Raw genomic sequence first — 16,522 nt, 5'->3', positions numbered from 1 at the left:
GTTTGGGCGCCTCCCCAAACGTCCCCAAACCTCGGCAGGTCTCCGTTCCTCCGCGCAGACCTGCCGACCTTTGGGGAGGTTTGGGCGCCTCCCCAAACGTCCCCAAACCTCGGCAGGTCTCCGTTCCTCCGCGCAGACCTGCCGACCTTTGGGGAGGTTTGGGCGCCTCCCCAAACGTCCCCAAACCTCGGCAGGTCTCCGTTCCTGTTTGGGGAGGTTTGGGCGCCTCCCCAAACGTCCCCAAACCTCGGCAGGTCTCCGTTCCTCCGCGCAGACCTGCCGACCTTTGGGGAGGTTTGGGCGCCTCCCCAAACGTCCCCAAACCTCGGCAGGTCTCCGTTCCTGTTTGGGGAGGTTTGGGCGCCTCCCCAAACGTCCCCAAACCTCGGCAGGTCTCCGTTCCTCCGCGCAGACCTGCCGACCTTTGGGGAGGTTTGGGCGCCTCCCCAAACGTCCCCAAACCTCGGCAGGTCTCCGTTCCTCCGCGCAGACCTGCCGACCTTTGGGGAGGTTTGGGCGCCTCCCCAAACGTCCCCAAACCTCGGCAGGTCTCCGTTCCTGTTTGGGGAGGTTTGGGCGCCTCCCCAAACGTCCCCAAACCTCGGCAGGTCTCCGTTCCTCCGCGCAGACCTGCCGACCTTTGGGGAGGTTTGGGCGCCTCCCCAAACGTCCCCAAACCTCGGCAGGTCTCCGTTCCTGTTTGGGGAGGTTTGGGCGCCTCCCCAAACGTCCCCAAACCTCGGCAGGTCTCCGTTCCTCCGCGCAGACCTGCCGACCTTTGGGGAGGTTTGGGCGCCTCCCCAAACGTCCCCAAACCTCGGCAGGTCTCCGTTCCTGTTTGGGGAGGTTTGGGCGCCTCCCCAAACCTCCCCAAACCTCGGCAGGTCTCCGTTCCTCCGCACAGACCTGCCGACCTTTGGGGAGGTTTGGGCGCCTCCCCAAACGTCCCCAAACCTCGGCAGGTCTCCGTTCCTGTTTGGGGAGGTTTGGGCGCCTCCCCAAACCTCGGCAAGTCTCCGTTCCTCCGCGCAGACCTGCCGAGGTTTGGGGAGGTTTGGGGAGGCGCCCAAACCTCCCCAAAGGTCGGCAGGAAGAACGGAGACCTGCCGAGGTTTGGGGAGGTTTGGGGAGGCGCCCAAACCTCCCCAAAGGTCGGCAGGTCTGCGCGGAGGAACGGAGACCTGCCGAGGTTTGGGGAGGTTTGGGGAGGCACCCAAACCTCCCCAAACAGGAACGGAGACCTGCCGAGGTTTGGGGACGTTTGGGGAGGCGCCCAAACCTCCCCAAAGGTCGGCAGGTCTGCGCGGAGGAACGGAGACCTGCCGAGGTTTGGGGACGTTTGGGGAGGCGCCCAAACCTCCCCAAACAGGAACGGAGACCTGCCGAGGTTTGGGGACGTTTGGGGAGGCGCCCAAACCTCCCCAAAGGTCGGCAGGTCTGCGCGGAGGAACGGAGACCTGCCGAGGTTTGGGGACGTTTGGGGAGGCGCCCAAACCTCCCCAAAGGTCGGCAGGTCTGCGTGGAGGAACGGAGACCTGCCGAGGTTTGGGGAGGTTTGGGGAGGCGCCCAAACCTCCCCAAACAGGAACGGAGACCTGCCGAGGTTTGGGGAGGTTTGGGGAGGCGCCCAAACCTCCCCAAACAGGAACGGAGACCTGCCGAGGTTTGGGGACGTTTGGGGAGGCGCCCAAACCTCCCCAAAGGTCGGCAGGTCTGCGCGGAGGAACGGAGACCTGCCGAGTTTTGGGGACGTTTGGGGAGGCGCCCAAACCTCCCCAAACAGGAACGGAGACCTGCCGAGGTTTGGGGACGTTTGGGGAGGCGCCCAAACCTCCCCAAAGGTCGGCAGGTCTGCGCGGAGGAACGGAGACCTGCCGAGGTTTGGGGAGGTTTGGGGAGGCGCCCAAACCTCCCCAAACAGGAACGGAGACCTGCCGAGGTTTGGGGAGGTTTGGGGAGGCGCCCAAACCTCCCCAAAGGTCGGCAGGTCTGCGCGGAGGAACGGAGACCTGCCGAGGTTTGGGGAGGTTTGGGGAGGCGCCCAAACCTCCCCAAAGGTCGGCAGGTCTGCGCGGAGGAACGGAGACCTGCCGAGGTTTGGGGAGGTTTGGGGAGGCGCCCAAACCTCCCCAAACAGGAACGGAGACCTGCCGAGGTTTGGGGAGGTTTGGGGAGGCGCCCAAACCTCCCCAAACAGGAACGGAGACCTGGGGAGGTTTGGGGAAGCGCCCAAACCTTCCCAAACGTCGGCAGGTCTGCGCGGAGGAACGGAGACCTGCCGAGGTTTGGGGAGGCGCCCAAACCTCCCCAAAGGTCGGCAGGAGGAACGGAGACCTGCCGAGGTTTGGGGAGGTTTGGGGAGGCGCCCAAACCTCCCCAAAGGTCGGCAGGAGGAACGGAGACCTGCCGAGGTTTGGGGAGGCGCCCAAACCTCCCCAAAGGTCGGCAGGAGGAACGGAGACCTGCCGAGGTTTGGGGAGGTTTGGGGAGGCGCCCAAACCTCCCCAAACGTCGGCAAGTCTCCGTTCCTCCGCGCCCTGCCTGCCTGCTTCTTTCCGCTGCGGAAAGAAGCAGGCAGGCAAGGCGCGGAGTTTGGGGAGGTGCGCGCGCACCTCCCCAAACCTCCCCAAACTTCGGCAGGTCTCGGACGGCGGTGGCTTGGGAGAGGTGCGGGCGATCCCGGAAGCACCAAAGCCTCGGCCGCGCACAAGTCCTCGGTAAGTTTTTTTTGTTGACTGGAGTATAAGCCGAAGTGGAATTTTTCAGCCCAAAAAGTGGGCTGAAAAATTCGGCTTATACTCAAGTATATACGGTATATATCAGACAAGTGAAATTGGCTATTTATTTTTGAAGCCAGGGGTACATTAATTTTGATGAGATGTTATTTCTCTTGAAGTAATATTAGGATCAATATATATACTTCATATAATCTTCAATTCTGGATAAAATCCAGACATCCATGTGCATAAAAGACATAGGAAAGATGTGTATCAAAATTATTATCCAATCTGCCTTAGGATTCCAAGAGAACTTGGAGACTTGCAAAGAAATTTTCAAGAACACTTTTCCTTTTAACTGGAATAAGTCTGTATGTATGACCATTTATAAGTACAACTTCATCTTCTACCTATTCCATTTTGTTATTGAAACATTATTAAGTCCATTTTGTTTATACAGGCGTGCACTTGAACTAAATTGTATTTATTTGGACAATGTGCCGTAATTGAGCAGATTTAGTTTAAGAATGTTATATGATATGTGAATTTTGAAACATTTTTAGTAGCCAAATTTGAGATCTCATTTAGAGTGAGAGACCTTTCGCTACAAAATGCCTGTCCAATAAAGCATATAAAGTGATTTATTCAAAATTTACACTAAATACATAATTCATAATAGGTGAATTATATGACTACATACTGCAAAGCATGCCACAGAATAATGTAATTTTAACATATATTAGCCAACAGTATCATCTAGATATAAACCATGCCAATATATATCCTTACAGGTTCAAGCATGAAATTACTACAGGTGTATGGAAAGGACACATTACATATAGACTGAATGCCACTATTTCCCTAAAGCCTTTCATTATTATTTTTCTTTGTTTTGAAAGTGAATTTGTAAAATGTACTGTGAATTCATTACTCTGTTGATTTAAAAGCCGTTTTCTTTACTGTATACTTTGCCAAGCTTTGTTTTTTTAAGCCCAGATGCAAATCTTGTATCATTACCATGTACCAAACATTAGCCTAAAGCTGACTCCATTAAAAAAAAAGATGCATGATTTACAGTTATAGATAAAAATATATTTTTGCCTGTCATAAAACAACAACAACAACAACAACACAACAACCCACTCTTATTTTTCTAAGTATCAGGATTTCATTTTTATGTGGCAAATCTGTCGGGCCAATACTTTGCTCCCAAAGCTGATCACTCTCAAAGACCAATCAGTTAGCAACATACTGGGACTAGGCCCCCTATACAGTGTTTTACCAAAAAAGCAGATTGACATCTTTACCCAACATAAAATATTGATATACATATAAAAATACATATACACACAAACATATACAAACAAAAAAGGGCTTTGTTGTTTTTACCTAAATGCAAACTGGATGAGGATCCATGTGATGAAAGTGATGGCGGTGGCGTAAGTGAATGTCCTGGAGTTTGGCTTGGCAGAGGCATGCCTATTGGGCTTGGAGAGGAGGAAAATCCCAGACTATTGTAAAATGGCTGCCCTATGGGTGCTAGGCTGCTACTAGATCTTTTGTACAAGTCAGAACTAGTAGATAGAGACTCTCTCCTTGTGGCACTACTACTTGCAGAACTGCCAACTGAAGAAGAAATAAAAAGACCCTATTACATACAGTGTCAACCAAAGAAAACCTAGCCCCAACCTACAGCTGGGCAATACAAGATATGATCATATTCGTTATAACAATCAAGTTATGCTAGAGACAATTACCGTGATAACCACACATGATTTAATAAATCACAAATGAATACAAGCATTCCTCAGATATGGGAAAGTTTTGAGCAACCTCCAAGTCTTGATTCACTCAGGACTTAGTCACATTGTCACAGTATTTGGCATTCTGGAGTCAGGCTTTGGGACCAATAGTTAGCCATGTCTTACGTGTATGTTAATACAAACCAATGGAGTTGAATCTTAAGTGCAAATAATTTCTGCAAATGTCTGCAATTTTTCTTTTGAATTTAAAAACTAGCTGGAGAGGGGAAACTACTCAAGTCACATTCTAGGCATGCAACAGAAGTTTTTATATAGAGATAGCCTAAATAATAAATTCCTTCATCCTGTTTTATAGCTCTTACTAAAATTACCCTTAGATTCTGCACTCTTCAGAAATAGATTTGTTGGCCACACATTCTTTGTTAACAACAAATAAAGGAATTCAATAAAAAAAGTCTAAGATACTTTGAAGGCAAGTCTTAAAATGATTTGGATCACAGACAGAATATAGGGATGGGTGAACAAATATAAATAACAAAATTGGATGTGTTCATAAAAGTATGGTTTAGGAGTTAAATTAATAATTGTTATAATTGTATATTGATCTTACAGAATGCTTCACCTGAGCAATTTAATCAATGTAAATCTTGAAATACCAGTTATTATGAACATTGACCTGTTTAGCCATATTAACAATTTTGCATCCCTATTTAGCATATGTATATTTTATTTAGAATTTTTTAATTTCAGTGTAATACAGAATAAAAGAAACTACAGTAATTTCTAAAGATTAAGATAGCATAGTGAGCCAATTAATTTACAGAGCACTAAAATATGGGGTGGATGAATTGTTCTTTCAAAATTAAAATGAAATATGGATTGATATTTTAAAATCCTGATTCAGCTGTCAAGCTCACTAGGTGATTGACAAATCACTTAATTTGATCTACTTCAGAGAATCGTTCTAAGAGTAGAAAGGAAAGTTATTCTTTTTTAAAAAAAGTATTTGAGAAATTTACACTTTAAGACTAGTTCAGAATAACTGTATTCCATTCTAAATGCAATGAAGGAAAAAATGAGTGTGGTACAAAAAACGATGTCTTATACAGTTTTTAAAGAAACTAATTATGGATTTGAATAAACTTATTTGTATAAAAGCCAGGATTTGTTTGAGTGAAATACTCATATTAATTAATTATTCATAAAAATGCAGAAAAACTGCAAAGACTACAATTTAAAAATTATTTTAAGGATATTATTCTCTTTTAAGTAAAAAAAATCACAAACTTCATCCTTGATTTTGCCATTAATAACTTTCAATTAAAACATGTAATGAATGACTATGCATTTATTAGATCCTTTCTTTTTATAGTGTTTTTTTCTATTTATTAATTTCAGTGGACATCAACCAAAATACAAATTCTACAAGACAAAAAAGTGATGAGGAATTGCTTATAACAGTCAATATGAGGAGCTTTAATAAGTCCTCTAAATATTTAAAAAATTGTTTCACATGGGACATTTTCCAAGATCGAGGTGTGCAAGCTCACTTTTATACAGTGCACAAAATTGTGTGTGCTTCTTCATGCCTTTGCCTATGCAAAATAAACAATTCATACATTATCTGCGTCAGTATATGTAGACATGTTCTCCAGTGAGAAAACAATTTGCACAATCTAAGAACTTTATGAATTTTTTTTTAAAAAGGGGGGGGACTATGTACCATCACACTGTGAATAAGGTAGTAAAGATTATACAATAGAAATTATAGAAAATGACAAAGATTTGGCATCTCTGAACAATTTTAAAAAAAGTATACCTACTGCAAGGTGTTTGAAAGACAAATGCTACATGAATTCCAAGAAAGCTGCAAAAGAACATCTCTTGCTTCCATATAGAAGCAAAATGTCTTCAAGCAGGAAATGGAAGCCATATGCTTCTACTCTCTCATACTGTGAGATGTCTGGCTTAAAGAGTGAAGAATGCTCAACATATTCCTCCAGGTGTTCTTGAGAGCATCCTTGTAACACTGAGCAAGGAAACTAGTGTTCACTTCCAGCAACAGTCCTCCTGATAACTGACCCAGCTGGAAAGAGGTGGAAGGAAAGCAAAAGGATATTTCTTGCCCACCTCTGGGACAAAAGTAATCCTTTTAACACTTTACATGAGCTTGAATAATAAAATCACGAGAGCACAAGATTGGGCTATTTAAAAAGCCCTAAAAATGCAAGTTACCTTTTATAGTCAATCATGCAAGTTGTTCCTCGTATACAAGATCTGCTAGGTCCAACTGTCTTTCTTTCAAATCCAGAGATAGAAATTCGGTGCATCCAAATAATTTTAAAAAAATTATTTGAATCACATCAAACCATGCAAAATCTTCCCTGTTTTCTTCCTTTAAAAGTAACAACTTACCGGTTGAGCCAAATCCACCAAGTGCAGACCCAATGGCAGCTCCCAAGGAGCTACTACTTCCAAAGCCAAGAGATGTGTTTCCTGGTTGACCAGGACCATGTGAAAAGAGTGAACTGCTCTGAGAATTATTGGTTAAAGTATTGTTGCCATAAAATGAATTAGACTGTAGACTGTTGTTTGTCTGCTGTTGCTGCTGTTGAGGCTGAGGACCAAGGGGCCGAAAAAGCCCATTTGTGGTTCCTGTGATATTGTTTGCTGTTCCTCCAGCTGAAGCTGCAGCAGCTGAAAGACACCATGGTTTTCAATAATCAGTAGGAATGCAGAACATTTCAAGTTTTAGAAATAGGGCACTATTAACATTTTTCATAAAGTCAAATTTTCATTATGATGCCTAAGAAACAATATTGGGGTACATCAGTATTCTGAGAATGCTGTCTTAAATAAATGGGGTTGCTTCACTTAAATGGTTTCAGTCTTCTTAAAGTCTCACACCCTGTGATGGACAAATGCAAAGATCAGTGCTGGGCTCTGCCAAATATTGCTAACAGTGTTGAGATTTTCTAATTCTAAATTTTTAAAATGCCAATCCAATGGCCCTTTGATTTGTTTTTCAGCTTTAATATGTGTATCTATATGAAGTTAATGAAGTGAAACGTTCATGCTGTATGCTAAGTATAAATACTACATTGTTTGTTTCTTAAGCGACACTGGCAGATTACCAAATGCATAAAATACAGGCCTCAAGTCAATAGCCAAGAGAATATGTTTGCTGCTGTTGCTATACAATTATTAGCAGTACTGTGTGTATGCCCTTAGCTGCTTTTGATTTTTTTTAAAAAAAAAATCATTCCCTTTGCCATTTTTTCCCCTGTAAGCTAGGTGATAGGTAGCAGTCAGTACGGACTATCATTTTATTTATGTTTGTGGCTCTAGGAAGAAAATCAAGGGAATGCAGAATAAGCTTCTTACTCCATGAGTTCCTAAGGTAGAACATTGCAAGCATTCCACATTTTGTTTCTTTTGAACGCAAGTCAGCTTAGAATACAACATATTTAAGCTGTTTTAATCAGGGCCCAAAATAAAAATAAAGGTAGTCCTCGAGTTACGAGTGTAATGGAGTCTGCCCATTCCACTCGTAACTTGAAAATTCGTAGAGTGAATTTCGTTTGAGGTACGAGATTACTCCCTTGCTCGTTAAAATGCATGAGGCTCGTTAAACGAACATGAGGTATTTCAGGGTGGGGAAGGCTATGGAGGCCTAGCGCTGGAATGGGCCCCCAAGGCCTCCTCGACCTACTTAGATACCGCATGCTTCCCTCTCCCTTCCTGCTGTGTCAGACTCACCTGGAAAAGATCCATCTCCCCTCTGCCGCGATTCCTGCTGCCGCCCGGATTTGACGCCGGGAAACATTTCTGCACCCCTCCCCCCCCGCAGCCCGATCCGGACTCCAGAGGCCTTTTCCAGTCCGCTGCTGCTCAGATTTGAGGCCCAGGAACATTTCTGCACTACCACCCCCGCAGCCCAATCCGGACTCTGGAGGCCTTTTCCAGGCCGCTGCCACCCGGATTTGAGGCTGGGGGAGGTTTCTGCAGCTCCCCCGTGGCCCGATTGGGCCTGAAAAGCGCCTCCAGAGCTCAGATTGGGCCGCAGTGGAGTGCAGAAGCATCCTCTGGCCTTATATCCGCTTGGCAGCAGCCAGGAACACACCTCCAGAGCCCGGATTGGGCCGTGGAACTTCCAAGGGCCTGATCTAAGTCTCAAAGGGTTTTCCCTAGCCATTTGTGTCAGGAACGGAGGTTTTTTTTTGGGGGGGGGGCTTCTGCATGCCTCTAGAGGTTGGATCCAGTCCTCGGAGGACTGCTACAAGAAGCCCCCTGAAACCTCAATTCCTGATGCAAGCGGCTAAGAAAATGCCTCCGAGGCTTGGATCAGGTCCTTGAAAGCTCCGTTCCAGGCAGCAGCAGCTTGGAGCGTCCTCTGAGGGCTGGATCCAACCTCCAGAGGCATGCAGAAGTCTACCCCAGCCTCTGCTCCGGCCCGCTTGGAGGAGGGCTCCAAGGCTCCGGGGACAACTGGGTCACTTTCTCCCCGAGCGCGGCGAGCACCGGTGGGCTGGATGCAGGTTGGAGGGGCCCTCAGTTGAAGGCTTCAGGCTTTCTGTCAGGCAGAAAGGAGTTGGGGACAGGAGCAGGAGACAGGCACCTTTTGCATAGAGAATGAAAGTTTCTGTGGTCCGTGATTTGGCACAACTTCACGGACTCCAGAAACTTTCATTCTCGGCGCGAAAAACATTTCCAAGCCGACTCTCCTCTCCCTCAAATGGAAAGAAACCGCGGCAGAGAGGATTTTTGCAAGCTGAGTTTGGCATGGCAGGAAGTGAGGGGGAAGCAGTTGTAAAGAGTGGAGGAAGGGGAATAGGGTGAATGTTGCAGTGCCACTGAAGTCGCTCGTAAGGGCGAACAACTGCCGTGGTGCTGCAATATTCGTACCTTCAGGACTTGCTTGTAAGCACTAGGGGGCGCTCATCACGTAATTCGAATGAGCGTTAAGTGAACGCTCGTAACTCGGGGATCACCTGTATTTAATATCCCCTACAAGTTATTGTGACAGGAGCAATATACTATAATGTATATAAGAAAAATTACAGATATTAAATTCACCTTTCAGTGTTATACTAATACTGTAATAATATGGTCGATGGTTGTCTTTTTCCAGAGGCATTAAGAAATGTTAAGACATAATCATGCAGTTTGAATTAAAAATAATAACTAGCAGTCAATATAGACTATAAAAATATGTTGAAATATAAAAGAGAGGAGAGCCAGAAGGCCAACTTTTCTTTCCCCTCTGTTAGATAAAGATTAATTTAAGTGTAGACAAACTGAATGCAATGTATCAAAAATTTATTTGGGCAGATCAAGCATAGATTCATCCTGTTATCTTTTCCCTTCAAAAAGATATCACAATTCTTGAGTTAGATTAACTCCAAATTGGGGGGTAATAGTCAAGAAGAATATGATCCTTTGAAAAGTAAAATTTACTCTAAATTATGTTAATAAACCTGACTTTCACACCCTGGCAAAAAGCAGGACAAGCACAAATCATATAAATAAGCTTCAACTTCTGAACTGCATCTCCAACAATAAACAAAAATTACAGCACTTTTAACATACAGTTGCAAGAAAAAGTATGTGAACCCTTTGGGATTACGTGGAGTTTTGCATGAATTGGCCATAAAATGCACTCTAAACGTCATGTAAGTCACAACAATAGAAAAACAGTGTCTGCTTAAAATAATACTACACAAACATTAGCTGTTGTCATGTTTTAATTGAACATAAGATGTAAACATTCACAGTGCAGGGTGGAAAAATATGTGAACCCCTAGCCTAATGACTTCTCCAAGAGCTAATTGGAGCCAGGAGTGAGCCAACCTTGACTCCAATCAGTGTGATGACATTGGATGTGTTGCTGACAGCTGTCCTGCCCTTTAAAAACACACACCTGTTTTGGGTTTACTGGTCTCAAGAAGCACTGTCTGATGTGAACCATGCCTTGCAGAAAAGAGCTCTCAGAAGACCTACGATCAAGAATTGTTGACTTGCATGAAGCTGGAAAGGGTTACAAAAGTATCTCCAAAAGCCTTGATGTTCATGTGTCCACGGTAAGACAGACTGTCTACAAATGGAGAAAGTTTAGCACTGTTGCTACTCTCCCTAGGCGTGGTCGTCCTGTAAAAATGACTGCAAGAGCACAGCGCATAATGCTTAATGAGGCAAAGAAGAATCCTAGAGTGTCAGCTAAAGACCTACAGAAATCTCTGGTACATGCTAACATTTTTGTTGACACATCTACAATAAGGAAAACATTAAACAAGAATGGAGTACATGGGAGGACACCACGGAGGAAGCCATTGCTGTCCAAAAAAAATATTGCAGCACGTTTGAAGTTTGCAAAAGAGCACCTGGATGTTCCACAGCACTACTGGCAAAGTATACTGCGGACAGATGAAACCAAAATTGAGTTGTTTGGGAAAAACACACAACACTATGTGTGGAGAAAAAAAGGCACAGCACACCAACATCAAAACCTCATCCCCACTGTAAAACATGGCGGAGGGAGCATCATGGTTTGGGGCTGCTTTGCTGCCTCAGGGCCTGGACGGATTGTTGTCATTAATGGGAAAATGAATTCCAGAGTTTATCAGGACATTTTGCAGGAAAACGTACGACCATCTGTCCACCAACTGAAGCTCCGCAGAGGATGGGTGATGCAACAGGACAATGACCCAAAGCATACAAGTACAATTCAACAAAACAATGGCTTCAACAGAACAGAATACGCCTTCTGGAGTGGCCCAGTCAGAGTCCTGACCTCAACCCGATTGAAATGCTGTGGCATGACCTTAAGAGAGCGATTCACACCAGACATCCCAAGAATATTGCTACACTGAAACAGTTTTGTGAAGAGGAGTGGTCCAAAATTACTCCAGATCGTTGTGCAGGTCTGATCTGCAACTACAGGAAACGTTTGGTTGAGGTTATTGCTGCCAAAGGAGGGTCAACCAGTTATTAAGTCCAAAGGTTCACATACTTTTTCCACCCTGCACTGTGAATGTTTCCATCTTATCTTCAATTAAAACATGACAACAGCTAATGTTTGTGTAGTATTATTTTAAGCAGACTGTGTTTTTCTATTGTTGTGACTTACATGACGTTTAAAGCGCATTTTATGGCCAATTCATGCAAAACTCCACGTAATCCCAAAGGGTTCACATACTTTTCTTGCAACTGTATCTTAAATTCATGCTTTACTATTAATTCAGTAAATACCTTTACTTATCTAGAAAACATCTGTGCAATGCCCAATTATTTAATGCTAAAAGAAAGGAAAAATTTTCACTACTGAACCATTTTTCCATGTCCCAACAACAGCATCCTAATCAAGATTTCTTAAGGTAAAACGGCTACACAGATTTGTATAATATTTATAACAAATATACAAGTAGTCCTTGATTTAAAACCATTTGCTGAAGAACACTTTGTATTAACAATAGAAAAAAATATTTTACAGTGTAAAGTACGTCCATCGCAAAGCATCACCTCCTCGCGGCCAAATGACCAAGATCTGGGTGCTTCCCAATCTGTTTCTACTTGTGACCGGCTGTCAAGTTCCCTGCAGTCACGTGATTGCTATTTGCAACCTTCTCTGCTGACTTTCTCAGAAAATCAATGGGGAAACTGGTAAGGAAGGTTGTAAGATGCTCTTGCACTCTTAAAAGAATTTGAGCTCTGCTGCTTGGACTTGAAATCTAACCAGGCAGGAGCTGAAATCCTTTAGCAGGCAGCTTTTTTCTGTTTTGCAGTTTCTGAGCTCAGAGACACTTATAGATAGCCTGCACCAGACCTCCTAGGCTTCCAATCCTCCTTAGCTGGGACTCTGTCCGCTTAATGCCCCGCAAAATTGCTTAAGGGCAACAAACGGGATTGCCTGAACTGCTGTCATTGAGTGTAACATCTTGCTTAACAACCGCTTCATTCAGTGACCAAGATTCTGGTCCCAATTGTGATTGCAAGTTGAGAACTACCTGTATTCTTTAACGGATGGAAAGAATTTATTTTAACTATAGCAGACTGAGACTATTACTCATTACTCTGTTCACTGTTGTTTCATCCAGACATTTTTTTACACTATGCCACAAATAAAAAGAATGGGGAGTACTTCTGAATTAACCTTAAAAAAACCCACAGAGTAACTGAAATCTTTTCTGCCTCTGGGACAAATGACAGAAGAAATGTCAAGAGAAATATCCTAGATGAGAATGTTCCTGCATCTATGTGTAAGAGTGGCAACAAATAAATATTCAGAATGATAATATCTAGAAGATTGCAAAGAGGGAAAAGAACCCTTTAGACCATTTTAAAAATAAAATTGCAAAAAAGCTACTCACCTGCTTGTGCGGCTGCAGAACTGATGATAACAGGTGCTGAAGCCACCAACCTGACGGGTGCTCCAAGTCCAGTTCTGGCCCCTGGACCTACCACCAAGGCACCTGTCTGATCATAATAGGCAGTGGGGGCTAGCACTTGATAGCCTGATCAATACAAAACACACAATCTAATAAGTTTTGGAGTGAAGATTTTATTTTGCAACTAACTGGCTATTTTAATTTTGAGCAAAGTGGTAGATGTCATCTGTTTTCTAGAACTGAAAATCCTTATTCTTTTTGTACTTAAATATTACTCAGTACAGTATGCTATATATGTTTTAATTCAAGACTAAATAGATTAATTCCAGACTGAACAAATAAGGCCACCTATTTGCCCTTCCCTCCTGCCTTCATCTAGTTATTCATTCATGTGCCAACACATCACACTCTCCTGGCAACTTCTCCTGATCTTTCCAAGCTAGGAGAAACATGCAAGATAGATCCAGATCCTTTTTCTTAGCCAGGCAAACTTAACCTTTCAAAAGGAAGCATTAAGGTAGCACTGTTCCAAAGCAGAATATGTAAAAAGATGTGTCGTAAAACAGTAAAAGATGGAACTACAAAAGAATTAGAAATGCTGGCTACCGTAGCAACACTTTTACTGGGCCAGCTGAAGTCTCTTTGAGTTTCAATCATTTCATCAAACAAGTTGCTCAAGGCAAAAAAAAAAAAAGGTGGGGATTTAGCTCTATCAGATTATAATAGAAAAGCATATATGTAGCTCAGTGTCAAACTATGCAGCGCTTGCTTATCAATGTTTCATTACCCTACTAGTAACATCATCACTATGAGAGAGGGGTTTTCTCCCTTTTTATGTACTATAATTTGCCCTGCCAGTTTTGGTGTGTGTGGAGATGTTTCACAGTCTAACCAAGGAACTATCAAGGAGAAAACCTCACCTACATCAAAGCTGGCAGGGCAAGCTTTTGTATATATCACTATTGCACTGATATTGCCTTTGGATAATGAAACACTGGCAAACAAACAACCAAACTTAAAGAGAGCACCAAGGTCTTCCTATATGAGATTGTAATATTGGATGGAATACAAACTTTGTATATATAAAATTTTATCAGGTACAAAGCAGTATAAGATTGCGATAGCATTGTCTTAAAGCTTATTGCAAAGAAGCAGCAAGCACATGCTTTTAGAAAAGGGGTGTCAAACTCACAACATGACACGACATATTGCGACTTTTTTTCCCATTGCTGGAAATGGGGTGGGCGCGGTTTTGGCATGATGCATCAGGCCCGCGGGCCGGCAGTTTGACACCCCTGTTTTAGAGTTTCCACTTTATGAAATGTACTTTATATATTACAGCTATAAAAGCCAACATTATTTCTAAACTGTGCAAGATACAAAGACTATTGGGGAGGGGGAGGATAACCTGGGCAACTCTCAAGTTTTCTTATGGACAACTTTGTTTTATATAATACTTGAAAAACAGATTCTAACCACCCCAAAAAGCATTAGCAAGAATAAAGCAATATTGTAAAAAAGGTTCCTGACAAATCCACAACAAAAGATCAAATTGGGTTATTTTAATGAGTCCCTGGTAGCAACATATGCCAAGTAATTTTCTTGGTCAAAATGGGGAAGCTAATAACTATCTTTAAGTTGAGCCCAAGTAATCTAAGCTTTAAAAGTTAAAATCCTAACTTTAAATTGGATTTGAAAATGCGATAGAACATATGCAGCTGGAGTAATATCATTATCCCATGAATGATCAGCAGGTTTTAACCATTATTTGTGCAGCCCTATTCTGCAACAGGTGAAATTTCTGAATTATCACTGGAGGTAGCTTCAAGCAGAGCACATTAAAATTAACCATTTCAAAAATCACCAAAATATGCATATTGATAAGCCCTTTTCAGGTAGGACAGGGATACTATTCCCACTGTGTAAAAAAGCAATTGTCACAATTCCCATAAGTTCCCCCAATGTAGTGTCAAGTTACACAGCACTACACTGTGGTTCATTCAGGGCAAATAACACCAAACTATAGCCACAGTAATTCCTTTATCCAGATTGGTCATTTTATTTGAATATGCACCTCAAAAGCTTCTAGAGCTCCCCAAAGTCGAAAGGTAAAAATGAAAGATACATGTGTAATCCATATTTTATTGGCTTGCCATTCCAAAATTATGAACGTTTACTCCAGCACATTCATGTACATAATAATGAAAAACATAACGGTAACGTTTACTCCTTAAGGCATTTCTCAGACTATGAATATGGTACAGAGGAGTAACATGCAGGCAACACACTCTAAGATAATTTTTCCAAGGATTTTGGGCATCCTCTATTCCTCCCGTTAAATAATTCAGTAAAATACCAGAATAAAAAACATAATTTCTGAACCCAATTTTTCCCAAGTTGTCAAATTTTCCAGGTTATCTCACCCACTTATTTTCTAATAGTTTACCAAAGTAATGATAACTTGTGATTTTCTAGATACTGTTGTGCTACAGTTCCTAGCTCCGTGGTGGTGAAACTGCGGCATGCGGAGCCCTCTCTGTGGGCACGCGTGCCGTCACCCCGGTCCTAGGTCTTCAGTCCCGTCCATGAGCAACCTGCATCAAAATCTCCCCAAGCAAGTGGCTTTTTAAGCTGGGTTTTATAAAACCTTTTCGCTTTAGGCCTCTGCCATCTTATGCACACACACACACAAAAAAAAGTTCAATCAATCAATCAATTTCAACCTAGCGGGGGAAAAAAAGATCTCACAAAGTTGGAATTGATTTCCCCAAAAAAACTTCCTTGTTTTCTTGCAAGCGGCAGTGGCGGATCGTGAAAGAGAAACGGCACGGGGCTGGGAGTCAGGTAAAGAAAGAAAGGCAATTTCTGGGGGGAGCGAGGATTTCTTTCCTTACCTGCCCCACTTGTTCTGAGGCTACTTTCCGCTCAACCGCGTTGCTCTTGCCAATGGCCCGACTGCCCACTTCAGCGCCCTCCCTCCCCGCGCCTCCGGCGCTCCACCTGCTGCTTTGGTGACTTGTAGGCAGAGCTGCGAAGTTTTCAGTTTTCTTCTCCCGTCAGAGAACTTCGCAGCTCTGCCTGCACAGCCATCAAAGCTGTAGCTGTTCCATGGTTGCTTTGGGCCGAGCCACATTGCAGCAGCATTGGGCGCAATACGTGAGGCGACAAACAGCCACGTCAAGCCGAAACCGTCCGTTTGCCGCCGCACCATGAGGCATACCGGTTCCTTACCTCCGCCCAGCTTGTTCTGTGGCCTCATGGCAACGGCATTGGCTGCGACGTGCAAGGTGGCAAATGGCTGCAGCTGGCGGCAAACAGCCATGTCATGCCAAAACCAGCCATTTGCCACCTCGCACATCGCGCCCAATGCCACTGCCACGAGGCCGCAGAAAAAGCCAGGTGGTGGTAAGGAACCGGTATACTGGATCCCCCCTCCCCTACTCCGCCTGCTGCTGGAGGGCTGGCCTGGTATTCTCAGCGGGCTGTGGAACCCCATAGTGCGCCGGTTGAGGAGCCGGCAGGCTGTGGCTGCTGACGGATACAGTTGGCCCCTATGCGCTCACTGTGTGCGGGGGCCGATGGTGTCAGGCAGCAGCCACCCCAGCCCCTGCTTTGCCTTGTGGCAATGGCACACCTGCCCTGCACCCTGCCTCACCTC

At 44.0% G+C, this 16,522-nt stretch overlaps 1 protein-coding gene across 10 annotated transcripts in view; it reads right to left on the bottom strand.

Moving 5' to 3' along the window:
• PUM2 (pumilio RNA binding family member 2) overlaps window positions 1-16,522 on the bottom strand; it is an 85,414-nt gene that overhangs the window by 22,490 nt on the left and 46,402 nt on the right. For 7 of the 10 annotated variants that reach the window (XM_083376558.1, XM_083376562.1, XM_083376564.1 and 4 more), the window contains exons 11-13: window positions 12,847-12,990; window positions 6,896-7,177; window positions 4,107-4,343 (exon numbers count right to left, since the gene is read on the bottom strand). In XM_083376558.1, the coding sequence (XP_083232684.1) occupies window positions 4,107-4,343; window positions 6,896-7,177; window positions 12,847-12,990 (663 nt within the window). The remainder of the gene's footprint in view (window positions 1-4,106; window positions 4,344-6,895; window positions 7,178-12,846; window positions 12,991-16,522) is intronic. The other 3 variants (XM_083376566.1, XM_083376567.1, XM_083376559.1) reach the window with 1 other exon arrangement.

Source organism: Vipera ursinii, assembly GCF_947247035.1.
Source record: "Vipera ursinii genome assembly, chromosome: 1".
Taxonomy (NCBI): Eukaryota; Metazoa; Chordata; class Lepidosauria; order Squamata; family Viperidae; genus Vipera; species Vipera ursinii.
The sequence above is the reverse complement of the archived record's forward strand: the minus strand, read 5'-3'. Positions and strand labels throughout refer to the sequence as shown.